A 19,815-nucleotide genomic window follows, 5' to 3' on the forward strand; every position below is an offset into this window, starting at 1 on the left:
TGGCGGAAGGGTGGTTTTTACATACGCAGTGTTACCTGTTCGTGTTGTAGCTTTTGCCACGCTACTTCGTTGAAACTTCCTGATGCTTTCAGCACTACGCGTTAGGGGAACAATTTCTGCCCATTTTGTGTACATTCTACCGGGAATCATGCGGAAGCCATCAGCCTAATTGGGTGCGGCATCGCAATGCAAACGGTTTGCAACATTTGTGTTACCTGGCATGCAAGCACCCACTCAGTGACGGCAACACATGAGGAAGTGTTATCGGGCGACGTCAAAGACGTGAGTTTTCTATTTGTTATTATGTGCGATAAGGCAACGTTTTGTGTTTTTGATGGCTTGTTTCTTTTTTTCTTCAGTTTATCCCCAACTCTACCTTCCTTTTTTTTTTTTGCGCTAAATAGCGCGCTCCCACTGGCTTTTCAAGAAGAAAACTTGGCACGCAAAAGGAGAACGAGATCTCGTACCACACGACGCACGCACACGGGCTATATTTATACGGGTAAGGTGACAGCTGGAAGGGGGGACTATGAGCAACAATGTGGAGTTGTTGCGGTTCGTGGCACTTTCTGCCGCTGTGCATGCCGATGCGGTTCAGTGTCTAGCCGACGATACCCGCCGCGTTTTATCTCAAATGGCAGTGGACAGTGACCAGCTAGAGGCGCTGGAGGCTCAACTTACCGACCTCCTGCAGAAGCAGCGCCGTCTCCATACATTGCGAGATGCGGTAACTAAAGCAAGGCAGGAACGAAGTGAGGAAAGTGGTAGCGGATGCAAAAGCAGCGGCAGCCGCGCTCCCAAGTCCACTGCGCCGGTTATTCCCCCCACCTCCGCGGGCAATGTCGACCGCAACATAAAATGCATCCTACAATTTGCGTCTAGGGCCGTGGAAAAAGATGAGATACAGCCGATTGGCACCCGTCGCAGCAAGAGAGTAACAGTTACTCCCACTTCTTTCCTTCCGAAAATTCCACATGAGGAACGGACGGAAACCACTTGTGATAGCACCGATGGGGGAAGGGAAGAAAAAGAGGACACTGAGTGCACGATAGACGAAGAAGTGGAGCGCCTGAAGATGGAGATTAGGCACGCAGAAGCCATGTCAGTAGGAAAGAAGCTGCGTGACCTGGAGGCACTGAAGCAGCAGGTGAAAGAAGTTGATGCTAACTCCCTTGTCCAGCGGTACGTAGGGTCGTTTAGTTTCCCCATGGAGGTGGAAGAGTTGTGGCGTGGTAATAATGTACTGAATTGTACAAACATCGACACTTTTGTTTCCGGTGCCTGCAAGCGGTTTGCAGGGCGTTACGATGATGCTCTGCGTGCGATTAGTGATTTCCCACTGTCGGAGGCAAGCGATGCGGCGCGTGTGTATGGCTCAACGTTGTACGCCGAAGAGCTCACTTCGTCGAGCAATTACGACGCTGTTGGTGTTCAAGTGCTCGAACGGAGTGGCGAGTCGACGCTCCCACAGTTCTACAGAAGGAAACGGCGCTTGGCACGAGTGAGCGCTCCTTTTAGACGCAGGGCTGTGGGTACGGTGCTCGGACCCGAGGAGTTCACTTTTCTTCCGACTGATTGGCCAGCAACTCAACTGATTTTACCACCAGCTGAGGGACATCTGCCCCCTGCAAAGCATATCATGACGCCCCGCTTCTCGTTTGCCAGTACGGATGAATTGAAAGCACTCCAGAGCCTTCGTGTAGACATTCAGCGAAGCGCTGTGGCTGCCTTTATGGACGCGTCCAAAGCACTTGATGAACTAATGAATCCTACCACATTACAACGTGATGGAATCGACTATAAGGCAACGCTCATTCGGCTACTAGAAGCGGAGCGGAAGGGAAGCAGTAGGGTGTGGACCACACTTGCGCGTGAAGGTTGAAGTGGTCGAGTTTGATAAAGTGATGGATTTTGCCTCACATATGACGATTCGCTTCGCCTGCAGCCCGTATGGTCATACGGTTTAATCTGATACCCGTGAATTGAACGCACAAGAGGGCAGAGTGTCAAAAGCTGAACGTCGCCCGTATGCTCTCGGGCGCGTCACTCCTTATCACTATTTGATATTGACCGCTCATATGCGTCCCCATAGATATGAAAAGTCACATACTAGACGGCAGTATAAAACATCCTTTTGCATCCATATATTCGAATACGCTCATACACATACACATTGTTTGGTCGCGGTGTTACTACAGTTGTGGTAGTTGCGGCCTTCTCTAATTCTCTCTTACTTTCTGGAGCGATATGTATGCATGCATGTGGTAAAAGACCCTTTATCGTGTACACTAGGTACGAAACATGTCTCTTCCTCATTTTTTTTTCTTATTTTTCCTTCACGTTTGTTAAGCCTTAGTGTGATACGCAATCTGTTTCTAGGAGCCTTTTCCTTTTCATCTTTCCTTTTCACGTTCACGACCCTGCGGTTACACCGACTGACCTCTTTACAGTAACGAGGTAGTCAGGGGAGAAGAGGAATTACTTAGGGAACGGGGAAAGGTAAGACGTGAAAGAATAGGAAGAAACAACATACAACACAATAATCAAGAGATAAATAAAAGCCGGAGTTAGCACTGCAAGGATTTTTCTTTTTGGTTCACTGGCGCCGTTATTTAATATATATATATATATATATATATTGATTGCAACTTGCGCCACAGGACGGGAGATTGTGTGCCATCGTTAGTTCGGTGTGATTTTGTATTCCTAATTCTCGTTGCCCGTTGTTGCTGTATACGGTTGTTTGTGCGTTGCGATAGCTACAGTGAACGTTCTACTACGCGCAGGCTGAAAAACGGTTGAAGTACAAAGTTCCCCTTGGTGTTTTCACTGCTCTTGGTCCCTATAGTGAGGGGTCTTTAGCATATTTGTACATCACTCTGTAGACTACTACTCTTGTACTCGCTGATCCTTCCGGTTCTGCTAGACTGACTTTGTTTCTTTTCCTTTCTCCGCCAGGTTTACTACTTCTCTTTTGTATCGTGTCAGAGAGGGGACATTTCCTTCATTTTTTTTTTGTCCCCTTTCTATCACCCTAGTTGCTTCCGTCGCTTGGCTCTCTTTCCGCGTTATCATTTTTCTTTTTCTATTTTTGCCCTGTGTGGCCCGTGTTTTTGTTGAAACTGAGGGTACAACCCCAAAGGAAGAAAAAAAAAACAGCGTTACCCACAGTAGTCACTTGAATCAACCGCTCGCTACGTTGTTTGTGTTTTTTGTGTTGTCAGTCATTCTTTTGCCCATAAATTGTTTGTCAGTCAGTGGGCTCCTCAACGTAGAGGTCTTCCTAGCGCATTAGTTTGTTTGGTTCTAATCGAGCGGTTGCTTTTTTTTTTTACTTTTTATCTTCGTTTGTTCATTCCGGCGAGCTTGGCTGTTCATTGGGTTTGCTATTTACTTTTGTGAAGTCTTACCCGTGATCTCTTGTTCGCGTGTGTTTGTGTGTGTGTCTGTTAAATGCCGGATGCCTATGTTTTTGCTGCGTCATTGCTTTGTTGCCTGTGGGCCCTTACGGGTTCAGGAGTGCGGGGAGGTGACACAGAAGCCACTATCCGGAGCCAACCATCAGGGGCTGAAAACAACATCTTGCCACTTGCAGTCACTCCACCGAGTGGTCTGCTCCTTCTTCTACAAATGGACGGTAACATCACAGCACGATGGTTGGATTCGGGATCCCACATGTGGACTGTGAATACTGGTGGAAACATAATATCGGTAGACGTGTTGCGGCACGCGACAAGGGAGGTGATCCGGCGTGATCCGTTTGCGCTTCCGTTTATAATTGAGGGAGGGATGCTTTTCACGCGACGGCGCTACCCAGCTAGTGATGCCGGGAAGCAATTAACCACTAGATATACTAAAGATGGTACCTTTGATGATGGCGACGACTATGAAGACGATTATATAGATGACGCGCCGCTCACTCCATCGCACCCGCAGTTTTTCATGAATCTCTCTACGCTTATTCGCCGTCGGCACGTGAATGTAGAAAATACAGAAATCTATGTCACAACGTCCGTACAGCTCATGGACTACGATAGCCACACTGGGATTCCGATTATGAGACCAACGCCACTAACTTCCTTTTTACACGTGGTACTTTGCAACGTCACCATTCATGTGGTGCGGCGCGGCATGTATAAGTGGAAGATGAGTATAGCACAATACAAACTTTCGGAGAGTTTTCCACCGCAAGGCCCGGAAAGTGATGAAGGAGGTGAAAAAGATCAGAACTTTATTGCGAACGTTGTAGAGGAGCAGAGTCAAAACAGTGTCCGCCAAGCCATACTTGCGATGCAGGCTCGTTTGAGAGATGCAGCGATGCCTTTTGACTTTAAACGCAAGACGTTTAACGTCGATGACCTTGTGATGCGTGAAGTAGGAAACCAACGGTATACGCTGTGGAATACGCTAACTAACGTTGCCGAGTGGCCTGCGGCAGTTGGAACGACAAGTAGCATTGTGAATGCCTTCTTCTGGCATCCCGGTCGCGGTGGTGTTTATCCTATCCCCCTTTACCGCTTCCACAGGCCACCAACAGCTGATGCCTTCACGCACGCAGGTAGATTACAAAGGAACGGATTCCCTCTTCTCAGTGATCGGCCGTGGACGCACCGTACCGTGCGTTTAAAACCGTACGTGGCAACGTGGGAAGACGATATAGACGCAGACGAGCGTGAAACGGAGGAACTCCAGCGTTCTTTTCAACAGTGCTCGTGGCTTCAGGAGTGTTCGGCCAACTCTCGCCAAATGGTGGCCTATTCTTTCAGGGAGGGTATGGTGGGGAACGAGTCTATTCCAATACTGTCCCTTTCGTACATACTGTTGAACACTATGACGCGACGGACGATGTTCTTTGCATTCCAAACGGTCTGTATTCTCGTCTCCGCAACCCTCGTTGGCTTTGGTATGTTGCTGCGGCCACGTTTAAGGAATGCGTGGGCGCAGTATGACTCACTTATGGATAACATGCGTCAGACTTCCAAAACCACGCCGACTGGTTTTGCAGCCGCCGATCGTTCCGGTCGTTTCGATACTCCTGCTGGTGGGAGCCCCGCAGCCGTGTTCGTTGAGTCGTCACCATTTTCGCTAACAATGACAGCGGCGCCACTTGATGATGGGGTTGAACAAATCGTACGAATGGGGAAACCACAAGTGACTGACAGCGTGAATGAAACTTCTGCAGGTCTCGGTGACACGTGGTGGAAAAATCCAAACGACTACGATGATGATGATGAGTACGTTGCCGGTGAATCCTCACTGAGCGTAAGGGGAAGCGTGTCCGCCACGCAACCTGTCACCACACCCATGCCACAACTCTTTCAGCAGCATTTTGATGTTTTGAAAAAGATCGGCCGAGGCGGTGAAGGGAATGTCTTTTGTGTAAAGCACCAGGTTACGGGAGCTATGTACGCCATCAAAGCCGTTCGTATTCGTGAGGAAGACAAGCAAAGGTGTGTTCGCGAGGCCATTCTTCACAGCTCTCTTGACAATCCGAACGTTGTGCGGTACTTTTACTCATGGATTGAGAACATTGCTCGAAGCATCGCTGAAGCCCACGGTATCGTCAATAATGACAATGTGGAGGGTTCGGTGTCGTTCTGTGGAGACGAAAGCTACGGCACCATAAACGACACGGTGTCATCGGCAACGGGCGCCCCTCTTAATGTGCTGTTCATACAAATGGAGTACTTTAAGAGTGGCACATTGGCAGATCACTTCCGCAACCGTAATGCCTTCAGCCGACTAGAAAATGTGGAGCATCTCCTCCAGATAGTCAGAGGTCTACGGTACATTCACCAGCAGGATGTAATACACCGTGACCTGAAGCCAACGAATATATTTGTCTCTGACGCTGGCATAATGAAGATTGGTGATTTTGGACTGGCAAAGCGTTGGCAGACGCCATTGGGATGGAAGAGGGCCAGCGTGGAAGAGTTTGGTTCTGCCACAGCGCTCTTCGATGATGAACGTTCCTTCGCCGGTGGGACACCGCTTTACTGGAGTCCCGAGCAGCAGTGTGGGGGGAGTGCGACGGCAGCCAGTGATGTTTTTTCCCTTGGATTGATCGCTGTGGAATTTTATTGCGAGTTTACGACACAGCATGAACGACTGCGGACACTCGGTGATGCACGTCATGGTGAACTTCCCTCTGCGTTGGAGGACGACTTCCCTGAGGAAGCTGAGGTTTTCCGGCAAATGCTGGGAGAACAACCAGACGGCCGGCCATCGGTGGATGAAGTGGTCCAGAAGCTGAAGCATATTGTGGTGGAAATTCGCAGCGGTGGCAACGGTTCGGCAAAGTTGGGTGACAATGGAGCTACGGATGATGTTGGTGACGTGGAGTTGGCGATGCCTACAAGTTCTTCAGCGGATATGTTGAGCGTTAATAAAACCCCGGCCGACTCCATGAATATTGTTCCCTTGGGGAATGTCAGTTCAGTGGAGTCGTCTACGGCTGGGCGTTTGCCGTCAGCCAACTGAGCGCCGCGGTGCGGAGAGATTAAAAAAAAATTGGGGTCGAGCTACAATTATAACTTTTTCTTTCGCTTTTCTTTTTTTTTCTTTCCTATTACATTCAGCTGCGCTTTTTTAAAACACCACCCCTCAGATTTTCTTGTGATTTCGGCCCAATGGATGTGTTATGGATGTAAGGACAGCAGTGAGCTCATTATCGAGTTTGGTAGTCGACTTCCAATACTTTGTTCACTTCTGTTGACTGATGAGCCTCGATTTTCATTTTTTTTTCCCTCTACATCTTACTTCATTTACCTCTTGTTTCGCCTCACATCACTGTTTTCCCTCCCCCAGAAGCGCCTCTATTATTAATGTTATTATTGTTTTTATCACTATTGTTATTGTTACTAATTATTATTATTATTATTATTATTTTGATGCGCACAACTCAACACACCATTCATTTAACATATATATATATATATATATATCATTTCGCATCCGCATGCTTTTCTTCTTCTCGCTTTGGACAGTATCATTTAGTGTGAGGGAACTTTAAAGGGACATGTGCGTGTGTGTGTTTGTGTGCAAGTGGTGAGGAGGGAATGCAATGAGGAGAGGATATGAAGGTCATGGGAAAATTTTTTGTGTGTGGAGCTCTGTTTGGGTGTTGTCTCAACTCGATTGATTTTATGAATTGATGGGCGTGTTTTCCTTTTTTTTTCTTTCTGTGGGTGGAAGCGGTGCATAGGTAGGTGGGAAGAGTGAAATGACTGAGATTGGTGCTGACGTTGTGTGTTTTATGCTTTTGTTTATGATTGTGCTTGTTGCGTTTTAATGACCTTAAAGGGTGGAGAGATGAGAGGAAGCAAAGAAAGGAATGAAAATTTAAGGTGATGGGGGGATAGGTGTTACGGTGATAATTTTTTTTTCTTTCTCTCTCTTATTTCGTTTTTTCTTGCCTAAATATATGTTATTTTTGTTTCTTGTTTTAATTTGCCGTTGTTACTCCATACTGATTACCTTAATGGATGTGTGTAGCGCAGGGTATGTCGTGTCTGCGTGCGCATGTGTGTGATTATGTGTATCATTACGTGCGTAATATCCCTGAACGCGTTGAAGTGTACAAATATATATATATATATATATACGTATATTTACTTTACACATCTATATCTAACTATACACGTGTCTTCTCAACCCCGCTAGCTGGTGTTTTATGCTTTTTTTTAAAAAAAGAAAAAAACAATTAAATGAAATGAAATGAAGTTAAATTATCTATTTATTGTCATGAGTCATAGTTTACCGTACGGTGGAGGAGTTGAGAATTCCGTTGGGGAGAAACGGAGTGAAGTGGAAGGTGGAGGTGGGATGTTTGACGCTGCACCTCACTGCTCCATTCCGTTTTTAGATGTATTTTCATTCCCCACTCGCTTCTTCATGTTGCCTCCCTCATTTTTTCACTTCCCACTTCTATCATCATTACCATTTCTGATTGCCGCCTAACAACTGGTCCCGTGTTGCTTTGATACGGTACGCAACGGGATGCGAGGCAATGGCATATATATATATATATATATATATATATATGGATGAATATTTAAATATAAATAAATATATTTGTGTATGTGCGCGTGGGATTAATGGGAAGTTGCCGTACGGTCAATTGAAGTGGGCTCATTGTTTTTAGTTACACCTTTTTGTTGTTGTTGTTGTGGGGTTTGTTTCTTTGTTACTTTTGCGCTGTTGTTGTTGATGTTTAAACAATACTTTTCCCCCTTTTCCCGTCTTACTTCCCTCCCTTTTCATATCCTACTTTTGCTGTGTGCGTCTCTATGAGTGCGTGTGTGTGCGTGTGTGAATGCATGTGCTCCTCTACTTCAGTGGAACCTGTGTTTTTCTTTCTTTTCTTGTGCTGTGGCTGAAGGAGAATTTTTGTTTGTTTCTTTTCGTTGTTGTTGTGATGTTCTGACCTTTGGGTTCCTTTACTCTCGTTGGTCTGCCTTCAGAAAAAAAAAAGGTGCTGTGGTGGTGTGTTTTGATTTCAGAGCATGCCTTCTTCCATTTTCTCTTCCTCCCCCTTTTTTTTTCGTAAGGTCTCGGAACGGTTAATTAGGTGGAAAATAATGAGCTTGCTCTTAAGGGAAGAAAGAAAATGAAATTCCTAGTGATAGCCTGATTTGCATATGTTCATGCATCATTGAATGGGGAAATGAGTTGCCGGATGGGCGGATGATGATTTCCACATGATTATGATGGTGGCGAATGAGAGAATAATTTAATAAAAAAAGGAAGGGAGGTGACAAGGGAAAGGGGAAAGGATAAGGAGAGCAAGGGGAAGAAAAGGGAAAGCTGCCCGGCGGACACGATATAACGTAAAGAAATAGCAAGGGAATGCACGTAATTTATGCGATGAAAGGGGGGGAAGAATAAATCCGCTGAGTGGCTACCGTTTTCGGATGTGCGCTGCGTCATGTGGTTTTGCCATTTCTGTCGTCTGGATAAATGTTGCAGTTGCTCCCGATTCCTTTCGTTTATTGACAACGATTTCCACTTTATTTCCATGTTTGTCAAGGTTCGGTGGGTGGAGATATGTGATGGTGGTGCCCATACATCTCGTAACGGTATTTTCGCCTGTGCATTAGTTTGTGCGAGCTTCGCTTTCCCTCCCATTTCTTTACTTTTTTCCACTACTACAACTCACTTAATTTTTTTTTTACATCTTCCAAATTTAGACTTAGTTGATCGGGAGGGCGCTCGCTCATCGGTGGTACTGTTGCACCTGTGCACCAACGAGAAAATACGGAATCTGCGACCACTGAGACCCCATCGGACACGGGAGACACGATACCGTAGGGAAGTGAAGTGGTGGGAAGAGGGAAAGAAAGAGCGTGTATACGTTTTCCCAAATCACATTGCGTGCATGGGCTTATCCCTTTCGTCAAATATACATGATCATCCACAGACGCATACATTTTTTCATACGTATACACAAACTCCAGTAAGAGGGGAGAAGGTGAAGTCGCAGAGAAATGACAACAAAAAATAGGCCGATTGAGGAGGCTGCAGCGGTGTACATACTGCGCATTATACATACTATACTTCTTTGGTTGGGTGTTACTCTCGGCTCCGTACTCGTCGTATGTTCTCAACCACGCTTTGTCCCCATTCGGACAGCGATCTCGAGTTTTGTTTATCTTTTGGCCTCTCTGTGTGTAATATTCGTTAGCATTCTGGAACTCAAAGGTCATATTTCTACCATCAGCGGTGTAACTCACTGGATGGACAGAGTGGGATGTTCCTATTGGTTTTTGCTGCTATTTATCCGGTGCATCAAACCCTCTCATGCAGTGGAATGGGTCGCTTCTGCACTACTACCTCTGCTGGTGCTAACTGAATGGGCCGTCGTGACGACTTATATTCTTATTTCCAGCACTTATCATCCTGTTATTACCGTCGATCTTTTTCTTACGGTTCTCCATACGGTGGTGTTTACCGCCTTTGTTGGCCTGGACCGTTTGATGATCAGCGATATTACCGTCATTTTCTCTGCCGCTCGTGCCGCTCAGGATGCAGACGCTGTTGAAGCCTGTGGTGGAAATATGGGTATGTCACGCAGTGGCCCCGGAAGCTTCAGGTCTGACGATATGTTGGAACTGAGCCATGAGCTTCAGAGTAGTGCCTCTTCTTATTCTTCAGCCCTCTGCAGGGGTAATTCACGTTGTTATATATTACGTGTGGTGGCACGCCGCTGGGGCGGGACGTACGCCGTGCTTGTATTTGTGCGGCTTCTTTACGAGTTTGGAGGCCTTCTCCCAGCGCATCTCTTGCGAATACTGGTAGACAACTTGTCCGTAGTTGAAAATAAGCACGGAAAGAAACACGGAAGTGATGGGCTGTGTATGGCAAGTGTTATGATCGTGGTAATTATTGCTTACAATTTAATATGCACCTTTCTGCGTGCACACTACAGAGTGGCTTTGCAGAAAATTGTCTTATACACTCGTGGTCTCCTAACTTCAGAGCTGTTCCGCTGCACACTGTGTCGCCGGAAGCATCTATTTGACGGTAGAACGCAGGGTGATATTATGAACCACCTCTCATTGGATGTTGCGCGCGTAGCTGATGCAGCAAGTTCTTTTAATGATCTCTGGGCGCTGCCACTGCAACTCTCCCTTGCGTTGTACCTCTTGTACATACAAATCTCGTTTGCATTCGTTGCGGGTGTGGTGGTGTCAGTTGCACTGATACCCATCAACATGTGGCTGACGAAGCGCATCCAAGGTGTCATGAGTGAACTCATGCGGGAAAATGATGAACGTGTCCTGCGAATCACGGAGATAGTGAGGAACATTATTTACGTCAAAATGTGTGGCTGGTCGCAATTAGTTCAGCAGTGGGTGAAAGAATCACGTGATCGGTACTTGGTGCATCTCAGGTGGCTCAAGTACTTGGATGCATTCTGTGTCTTCTTCTGGGCAACTACGCCTACACTTGTTTCACTTGTAACATTTATAACCTTTATTTTGATGGGTGGGGAGTTGACACCCGGAAAGGCTGTAACCGCGTTAGCCCTGTTCAACTCACTTACAATGCCGTTGAATGCGTATCCATGCGTCATTAATGGTCTCGTGGAGTCGTATGTGTCGTGGTGTCGGCTTAGTCCCTTCCTGGTAATGCGACCAGACGCATGTCACGGCGACTTGTATGGTTTTGCGTCAGGGGAAAGTGACTCAGGCACCAAAATGTTTACCGAAATAACGGAGGAATACCAAGACATGGTGGTGAGTAGCGAAGAGATGCCCTGTGCTTCCTCATTGAATGAAATACAACCACTTCTTCAAGCAAAGGGTTGTGTTGGCGAGATGCGGCGGCAGCGTCTCGCGGGGATCCATGGGCTTCCTCATCCCTTCAGAAGAAATCACGATTTGCTCATTGATATCAGAAGCGGCGTCATAAGGCTCAATACGCAAGGTGGCGCAGGGTTGCCGCGACCCAGCTTCATGCTTCATATTCCAACCTTCCAAGCGACGAGCGGTCAACTTATTGCCGTTGTGGGTGTTTCTGGGTCGGGGAAAAGTACATTTCTTGACGGTCTTGCAGGTGAACACCTGATTGACCCAAATGATGCCACCGGCCACGCGGCAGTCTCACGCTTCTCCACGGCTTATGTCGAGCAACAACCTTTTTTGATGTCGGGAACACTGCGGGAGAATATTTTGATGGGACTCATGTACGACTCTGTGCGCTACGAGGCGGTTATAAATGCTGTAGCTCTCACTCAGGACCTTCAAACTTGTTTCTATCCCGATGGTGACACTTTTCTCGTAGGGGACAGAGGGATCCGACTAAGTGGAGGGCAGAGGGCACGGGTTGCTCTTGCGCGTGCTCTATACGCGGGAAAGGAGTTATATTTAATTGATGACATCCTTGGCTGTCTTGACCCAACAGTAGCGCGTCACATTGTCACAAATGCCCTCGTTGGTTCAGCAAAAAGCGGGAGTTGCGTTATCGTTGCCACACACAACCAGGAGCTCGTTGAGCGGGCAGATGTAGTGTACAGGTGTGTGGAGGGTCAACTTCTTTTTTCTCAGCGGTTAGTGAAAACAGCTGCTACTACAGTTGCCGAGCCAAGCTCGCCGGCGGCTAAGCCACATGCAACCCAACAACATGTGGCGTTGGCTAATAATGAGAAAGGTCATGGAAAGGTAGGCAATGTTCTAGGTGATGTGCCATGGCCCTCGAGCGATAGTTCACCTGCGCGTGCGCCCGTCGCAACGCCAGAGAGCGGTTCAATAGAAGCGGCAGAAGTTCTGGAGACATCTAAACACGGCACTCTTGCGTGGGAAACACTGGCGTGTTACATCGGTCGGGTCGGGTGGAAGCTGTCTGCCTTCATTATCATATCTGCCGCTTTGATGCAAATATCTCGCAATGCGGGTGACCAGTACGTTGTAACGTGGGCTAAGAGTGGTGATGGAAATACCACGCGATTCATTTGGTCATTGGCCATCTTAGCTGGTGTGAACAGTGTGTTGGCGCTTGCGCGTGGTTTCAGTTTTGCTTTCGGTGGTCTGCGGGCCGCAAAAAGGCTACACAATGAGTTATTGGGCCACGTGATGTCTGCCACGTTTACCTTCTTCTCAGACACGCCGCCCGGCCGCATCATCAACCGGCTATGTGGTGATACATACACCATTGATGATTCACTGCCATTCATAATGAACATTTTGTTGGCGCAAACGTTTTTACTTTGCGGAGCGGTAGTCGTAATATTACTCAACTCCTCGTCGTTGCTAATAGTTACACTCATTCCGGTTTCTGTGCTCTACCATCGTATTCAATGTCCGTATCGAGCGTCGTCGAGAGAGCTGCGACGACTTGAAGAAGCGGCTAACGCGCCACTGCTCGATACAATGCGTGATGCGCTGGACGGTGGGGTAGTAATTCGCAGTTTGGGCGGTAGAGTGGTGATGTCTCACCTGCGGCGTGCGAGTCGAAACACGGATCTGTTGTTGCGAGTAAAGTTTAATTCCATGCTTCTCGGTGCATGGTTTACCATCCGGCTGGAGCTTGTTGGCCTCCTTCCACTTATTTTTGTAGGAGGCACCGCTATCTATTACCATGGCAGCGCCTCCGCCCCTTTTATAGGGCTTGCACTCGCCTATGTGCAGCCCCTGACGTCATATGTGGGAGGCTTGCTTGGTGCGTTTGCCTCCACGGAAACAGAGCTTATTAGCGTGGAGCGCGTGAGACAATACTTTTCATTGGCGAGCGAGGAGCCACGAACTCTGGGCATGTTTTTTTCACCTCCACTCTCCAACTGGCCCAGCGGTGGTCAAGTTGTTTTGAGCAACGTGTCAATGCGGTACGACCCAAGCGGACCGGAGGTGTTGCGGTCGCTGAGCTTTCATGTAAATGCTGGGGAGAAGGTGGCGATAGTAGGCCGGACAGGAGCGGGGAAATCTTCCATTTTTTCGGCGTTGCTCCGACTTGTGGAAATCGAGTCGGGATCCATCCACATCGATGGATACGACACTCGGCGGCTACCACTTGAGGTTCTACGCACCCGCTTAAGTGTCCTTCCGCAACAACCGTTCATCTTTAGTGGTTCACTCCGGCAGAACATTGACCCATTTGGGCTTCACTCGGAAGACGCTGTGCGTGACGTTGCAACCTCCGTTAAACTAGACGGTGTTGCATTGGATTACAATGTCACTGACAGCAGTCGCGTCAGTGGAGGTCAACGCCATCTGATTGCACTTGCCCGTGTAATACTCCAGCGGTCTCCACTGCTGTTGTTGGATGAACCGACTGCACAAAGTAGTGCCGAGGCGGAGGCAGCGTTGTGGAGCTCGTTGGCCGAACATCTGAGGAGTACAACGGTGTTGTGCATCACACACAAATTGTCACATATTGACTTCTTCGATCGTGTCATTGTCATTGAGAATGGCCATGTTGCTAGTGACGGAACTGTTGCTCAACTCCGAGCGGCCTCTGTGTGGCCGTTTTCGTCCCCCAATGCCGATGCTTCGCTCACATAAGTGCATAAGTTTGAGACATAAGCATCGTAAATGAACGAACCCACATCATACCGCGTTTCGGATGCATGCCTTTAAGTTTGGAAATCGTATGCTGCCATTCCCAGAGCGCGAGAAACTTTTCCGCCACTTTACTTCCCCTTGATGAGCGGTGGAGGTTAGCTTCCATTCCCACTCTGTCCCACCGCTGCTGATTAAAGAAGGACTGTTTGTAGGTTCAACAATGAGGCGGCCCAATGGTATGATTGCTATTTTAACGGGTGCTGGTATCTCTGCCGAGTCGGGCATTTCAACATTCCGTGATCAGAACGGCTTATGGGAAAACCACCGCGTGGAGGATGTTTGTACTCCTGCCGCCTTCCTCAAACAACCGACAGTCGTACAGCGTTTTTACAACGAACGCCGGAGGGCCCTTCTTTCACCGGAGGTGAAGCCCAATGCTTCGCATCAGGCGCTTGCGAGGCTTCAACGTGAATACAAGGATGGTCAAGTGGTTATCATTACGCAGAATATTGACGACTTGCACGAGCGGGCAGGATCAAGGCAAGTTTTGCACATGCATGGCGAACTGTTGAAGGTGCGCTGTACCGCGACAGGACGCGTGTTTGAGTCAAGGGAGGATGTGATCCATGGTGAATCGAAATGTGAATGCTGCGGAGTCGTAGAAACTCTAAGACCGCATATAGTATGGTTTAACGAAATGCCACTGTATATGGATGTAATTGATGAAGTGGTGCAAAACGCGGGGCTTTTCGTGGCTGTGGGTACTTCCGGTAACGTATACCCTGCAGCGGGTCTTGTGATGATTGCAAAAGCACATGGAGCAGAAACACTTGAACTCAACCTGGAACCCAGTGGGAACTGCAGGGACTTCGATCGGTCCGTTTACGGGCCGGCGTCTGTCATTGTTCCTGCTTGGGCCGACGAGGTGCTTCACGGAAAGGGTCCCGCGGCATGAGCCACTGCTCATTTTATATTCTTTCCTTTTCCTTCCCTTGTCTTTGCTTTATCCATTGTTGTTGTTGAGCTGCTCCAACCTCATCTTTTTGATGGCGTTCGTGTTTTTTTTTTTGTTCCAGGAACTTGCCGTTGCAGTTTGAGTGGCTGTGTTGGAGTTGTGGCTTTGTTATGTCGTTTCGACGAATAAAAATGGTAGAGCAAAAAGTTCGCATCTCCTTGTCTCTGTACTCTCCCCTCCATTTCGCCTTCAAGTTAATCTCCGCATTGCTTGTTATCGTCACCATTACTGCTGTTTTAATTTCGTCCTTTGTCTTCTTTTGTGGACCACATAAAAACGTTGGGAAGAAAGCACGCTCACACACTCTACACCTAACCGGTAGCAAAAAGAAAGCAAGATAAAGTAACACAAATAACAGTAATACCTCGCTCTTTTCATCATCTTTAACCACTAAACAGTTGCCTGCGTAATATTCAGCACTAATGGGCTTCGGTGCAGTCGTCAGCTACTTTGGGCTCATCTTCTTGCTCACGGTGTTTATCGCCTCGGGTGTTCAAATCATGATGTACCCCACCTCAGGCGCCATGATGTTGGCGAAGAGTAACTTCCCCAAGTTGCTGGAAATGGCTGGCATTCAGTACCGCCTCTCTGTTGCTGAATACACCATGGTTGTGCAGGGCATTGGTGCTTCCTGCATTGGCTTTTCCCTGCTAATGCTGCTGGGCGTTGGTCGTTCCTTCTTTGCCTTCTTGCTCGCCGTTTTGGTTTCTCTGCTTACACTCGCCTTCCACATTGACCTCCGTGCCCCCACGAAGATGAGTGAAACGAATGCCTTTCAGGTCTTGAAGAATGCCGCCATTTTCGGTGGACTGATGTTTGTTGCAGGGAGCTCTGGTCGCTCCCGCGCCGCCCCACGGGCCGCCACCAATGCGACGGGGAAAGAAAAAAAGAAGAATTAACCGACTCATGCATGCACCGCTTGCCGGGTCACCCCTCCGTAGAGAGAGAGAGAAAAAAAAGGAACTTCAGTGGATATTGCAGCGAAGAAAGAAAGAATAGGGAGGAGAGGGGGTTTGCATTACGTTCACAAGGGTTGTTTTGATTGATTACCTTCCCCTTTCTGTTTCCGTTTCCTTTTTCTTTTCTTTTCTTTTTTTTTGCTTTGTCTCATCTCATCTTTTCTTTTTATCTTTCCTCTCCTTATTCCCCTCGGTTTTCTCTTCTTCGCGTACTTGCTCTCCTGCCCCCCTGCGATTTTTTTTTATTCCTTTGCTTTTCTCTATGAATTCCTTCCGCACCCGATTATCTTAGTTATTTACTTCCCACTGGCCCACTCCACTGTTGTGAGGGACGCCTGAAGGAAGTCATGTTGGGGAATGTTTGAATCACATGAATGAGTATTTGCAAAGAGAAGTAAACGCAGGTAAACAAAAAGTGGGAGAAAATTATATTATTTTTTTTGTGTGTGTTTCTTCCATTTTTTTTTTTAGTGGTGGGAACTTTTGACAACAGGAAGTGAGGGGTTGAGAGAAATCTCAAGAGGGAGAAAATGTGGAACGGAAAGAAAAGAAAAGAAAAGAGAAACAAAGATGAGTATCTTGGCAGTTGTAAGGGGAGGAATGGGAGGAACGGAGAAGTAATGACAAGTGAATCGACAATACCTTTAAGGGAAGAAGAAAAAAAAAGAAAACGAAAAAAAAAAATACATATTCATAACAACAATAATATTGTTAATAACACACGCACCCGTATACATATATGGGGAAGAAAAGGAAAGGAAAAAAGGAGGGGATCCACAAAACAAAAAAAAGAGGGGGATGAAAATGTTTTTATCAAGAGAAGTTTGGCACCATTAAAGGGAGGAAAAGAAACAGTCACTTCTGAAGTAAAAAAAAAGAAGAGAAAGATGCGAAGGTTAAACCCGACTCATTTTAAAAACAAAGAGGGAAAGTAGAGAGGTTTGGTGGCACATTTTGTTACGCACTGAAACAATTTTTCTCCCCTTTTCAACGAAAAAATGAGAGAAAAATGGAAGTGCAATGATGATGTTCGACGCCAATATTGTTATTGTTGTTAATTACGTTGCACTGCACAGGGTCGTAAAAATGTGAGGACAAATAGAAACTAAACTGGATCGAAACAAACTAAAGCACGAAAGACAAGAAGGGGGAAAACAAAAGAAAGGAAGAGGTAAAGAGATGATGGACTCAAAATCTATTTTGGGACCTCCTACCCCCAACTGGTATAACAGGCGTGCAGGGAGAGGCCGTTTATTGGCGTTATCTAAAAATGTAATATTGCATGTGGTGTGGGCATTTAATTGTAGGAGTGCAGTGAAAGCATGACGGGGCGGGCATTAGTTATTTGCCGGCCTTTAGCCATGTCCTTCAAATAAGCACTTGTTTTGGTTTATATATATATATATGTGTGTGTGTGTGTGTGTGTGTGTGTGTGTGTTGACAAATATGTTTCTTCTCTCTTTTTTCCCCCTTCTTCTTTTTTTTTTCTTTGAAAGAAAGAATTGTATTTGTTTCTATTTTTCGTCCGTACGTCTTGGCGCCGGGTATCTATCCTGGAACACGTGGAAGTTATTTCGGTTACAAGGATACTTAGTAGTTCACTGGCGCATCACCTACAGCGCGGCGCACTGCACGAAAGCAAACAACGGTTAGAAACGCTAGCGAAGCGCACGTAAGTTTGCAAAAACAAGCAAAACCAAACAAAAAATCAGCTGCGTAAAATAAGGGCACAGAGCAAGGCACAGAATAGTTGGAAAACAGAGGTTATATATATATATATTTATTTATTTATTGTATAGGGTGTGCGGGTACGCGTTGGTTTGCACCACTGCGGAGGTAACTAACCATGCTTCTTAAGGTGAAGACTGTAAGCAACAAGGTTATTCAAATTACCTCACTTACTGATGATAACACAATAGCGGAGTTGAAGGGTAAGTTAGAAGAGTCAGAAGGCATTCCTGGGAATATGATCCGCCTTGTGTATCAGGGAAAGCAATTGGAGGATGAGAAGCGGCTGAAAGATTACCAAATGTCCGCCGGTGCGACATTTCACATGGTGGTGGCCCTGCGCGCGGGTTGCTGATATATTGAGGAGAAACTCTAAAACAGTTTGCTTCGGCATCTCTCAACAACTCATCCCATTACCATGTGAATGGCGAAATTGCACAAAGCTGGTGTCAAACAGCAGCATACGGCGCTGCATGGTTTCTATCGGCTGCGTCGTGCTCAGATGGTTAAGAGGGAGAAGATTGACCAGAGGAGAAATGAAGGAAGTTAAAGGCCGTTCAAAGAACGAAATTGGTACAAGGAGGCAAAAAGTCATGAAAAAATAGGCTATTGGGGACCTTAGCAGACTCGGACCTCAGCGGTATATATATATATATATATTCTTTCGTTTGTCTTGATTTTACTTTCGTTCACCCCTTTGTTCATTCCTAATCCTTTCTCTGTCCTCTTTTTCCCACCTCAACTGTCGCTGTGGAAAAAAAAAGACAGGGAAATCGACTGTTTGGAACACTGTTGAAATGGTGCGATACCAATGAGGCTCCACAGACTTCGCGTTTTCCGATCCTTCCTGATGCGCAACCGTTTCGGTTAATATATCAAAAGGAAGTGATGTCATGTGCGCAGGTGATTTTTGACCACTCAACTCTTAGCATACGCCAAAACACACACAGACAGACAAATAGTTTTCTTCTCTACAATTGAGTGCGGGGAACCGCACATTATCTTTTCCAGGTGCTTTCAAGAAGTCAAAACACGAGGACGAGGGGAGACTGTTTTTTTGGAGGTGGACAGAAAATCAACCCGCAGGTGAGGTTGCGGCAGCAGCGCAACCAAACCGGTCAGTCGGCAACTTGTGTTTTCCCATCGTCCAATCAAAATGTCACTGTGGCCGTTTCGTACGGGCAATGACGAACGGTTTCAAGTCACAAGCACAGAAGAAACAATATACGACGCCATAAAGAATGAAATGCCAGCGTACCCGTACGGAACAGAGGTGGACCGGTATCTGGAGTGGCGGTGGCGGCGTGGGTTAGTGCAAAGCATCTTTCCTGCCACATGCTATGGAGCATTTGTAGGCTTTGCGGTTGGATATCGTCAAGCGCGCGTGGAGGGTCGCTACATTGGTCGCTACAAAGTCGTGTGGCGCTACAGCTCAACGTTTGCAGCTGTTGGCCTCTTAACAACCGCATTCCATCATGTGCTTGTGGTGCGCAATAACTACCACGACCGTTTCTACTACCCCATGATGGCTGGTGCCTCCGGGGCTGTTGTACTCACAGTAGCCTCACAAATGGGGACGCTCGGTCAAGGCATGCTAGCCGGCTCTTTAGTTGGTGTACTCTACACCTTAAGTTGCTACGGCATGACATATTACCACAGGCGGCGTCTCAAAATGTTCCTTCGTCAGCAGCAGACACAACAAGTTCCCGTGCATAAGGTGTCTCCTGAGCTTCAACGCATGTATAGGGCCTACCTTTATGATAACAGACCGTTGGAGGAGAAAGACGTGATGGTGCGGCGGGCAGTTGTGCTCTCCATGAGTGAAGATGACACCTGTTTGGATGCAAAGCGGGTTTTGCAAAACATGACGCCGGAGATATACGACTGGGTGAATTTTCCTGACTGGTGGCCACTGAAGTTCCCTCAACAGACGGAAGAGGAACGAATGATTTATGAACGGCAGCGCGACGAGGAAGTGGAGCGGCGAAAACGCGCTTTCCTTGAGACTGATGATGGGGCCCTCATTAAGCGCGTCAATCGGGCAAAAAAATACAGAGATTTATAGCGATTTTCATTCGTCCGCGCCTTTGTGTAGCTAGAACGGTTCGATGGGCAA

General features: G+C 47.1%; 7 protein-coding genes across 7 annotated transcripts, besides 15 other annotated features; all 7 read left to right on the plus strand.

Moving 5' to 3' along the window:
* Positions 1-19,815: part of a sequence feature (sequence corresponds to BAC RPCI93-1H19) that runs on past both edges of the window.
* Positions 530-1,882, plus strand: Tb927.4.2490 (hypothetical protein, conserved; the record flags this gene model as incomplete). The annotated part of the gene is made up of 1 exon (XM_839306.1): positions 530-1,882. One exon carries the CDS (start codon positions 530-532, stop codon positions 1,880-1,882), a length of 1,353 nt encoding a protein of 450 aa, XP_844399.1.
* Positions 2,616-2,639: a microsatellite.
* On the plus strand, positions 3,454-6,480 carry Tb927.4.2500 (protein kinase, putative; the record flags this gene model as incomplete). Its single annotated transcript, XM_839307.1, has 1 exon — positions 3,454-6,480. The coding sequence occupies one exon, from the start codon at positions 3,454-3,456 to the stop codon at positions 6,478-6,480; it is 3,027 nt and encodes a 1,008-aa protein (XP_844400.1).
* Positions 6,536-6,570: a microsatellite.
* Positions 6,817-6,887: a microsatellite.
* Positions 6,923-6,944: a microsatellite.
* Positions 7,583-7,610: a microsatellite.
* Positions 8,014-8,073: a microsatellite.
* Positions 8,151-8,213: a microsatellite.
* Positions 8,276-8,323: a microsatellite.
* Positions 8,737-8,805: a sequence feature (GA-rich).
* Positions 9,486-13,997, plus strand: Tb927.4.2510 (multidrug resistance-associated protein, putative; the record flags this gene model as incomplete). Its single annotated transcript, XM_839308.1, has 1 exon — positions 9,486-13,997. The coding sequence occupies one exon, from the start codon at positions 9,486-9,488 to the stop codon at positions 13,995-13,997; it is 4,512 nt and encodes a 1,503-aa protein (XP_844401.1).
* Tb927.4.2520 (NAD dependent deacetylase, putative) lies at positions 14,218-14,952 on the plus strand (the record flags this gene model as incomplete). Its single annotated transcript, XM_839309.1, has 1 exon — positions 14,218-14,952. The coding sequence occupies one exon, from the start codon at positions 14,218-14,220 to the stop codon at positions 14,950-14,952; it is 735 nt and encodes a 244-aa protein (XP_844402.1).
* Positions 15,435-15,911, plus strand: Tb927.4.2530 (hypothetical protein, conserved; the record flags this gene model as incomplete). The annotated part of the gene is made up of 1 exon (XM_839310.1): positions 15,435-15,911. One exon carries the CDS (start codon positions 15,435-15,437, stop codon positions 15,909-15,911), a length of 477 nt encoding a protein of 158 aa, XP_844403.1.
* Positions 16,088-16,138: a microsatellite.
* Positions 16,513-16,542: a microsatellite.
* Positions 16,623-16,655: a sequence feature (A-rich).
* Positions 17,377-17,409: a microsatellite.
* Positions 17,736-17,764: a sequence feature (AT_rich).
* Positions 17,818-18,054, plus strand: Tb927.4.2540 (ubiquitin, putative; the record flags this gene model as incomplete). Its single annotated transcript, XM_839311.1, has 1 exon — positions 17,818-18,054. One exon carries the CDS (start codon positions 17,818-17,820, stop codon positions 18,052-18,054), a length of 237 nt encoding a protein of 78 aa, XP_844404.1.
* Tb927.4.2550 (hypothetical protein, conserved) lies at positions 18,856-19,764 on the plus strand (the record flags this gene model as incomplete). The annotated part of the gene is made up of 1 exon (XM_839312.1): positions 18,856-19,764. One exon carries the CDS (start codon positions 18,856-18,858, stop codon positions 19,762-19,764), a length of 909 nt encoding a protein of 302 aa, XP_844405.1.

Source organism: Trypanosoma brucei, chromosome 4 (genome assembly GCF_000002445.2).
Source record: "Trypanosoma brucei brucei TREU927 chromosome 4, complete sequence".
Lineage (NCBI taxonomy): Eukaryota > Euglenozoa > Kinetoplastea > Trypanosomatida > Trypanosomatidae > Trypanosoma > Trypanosoma brucei.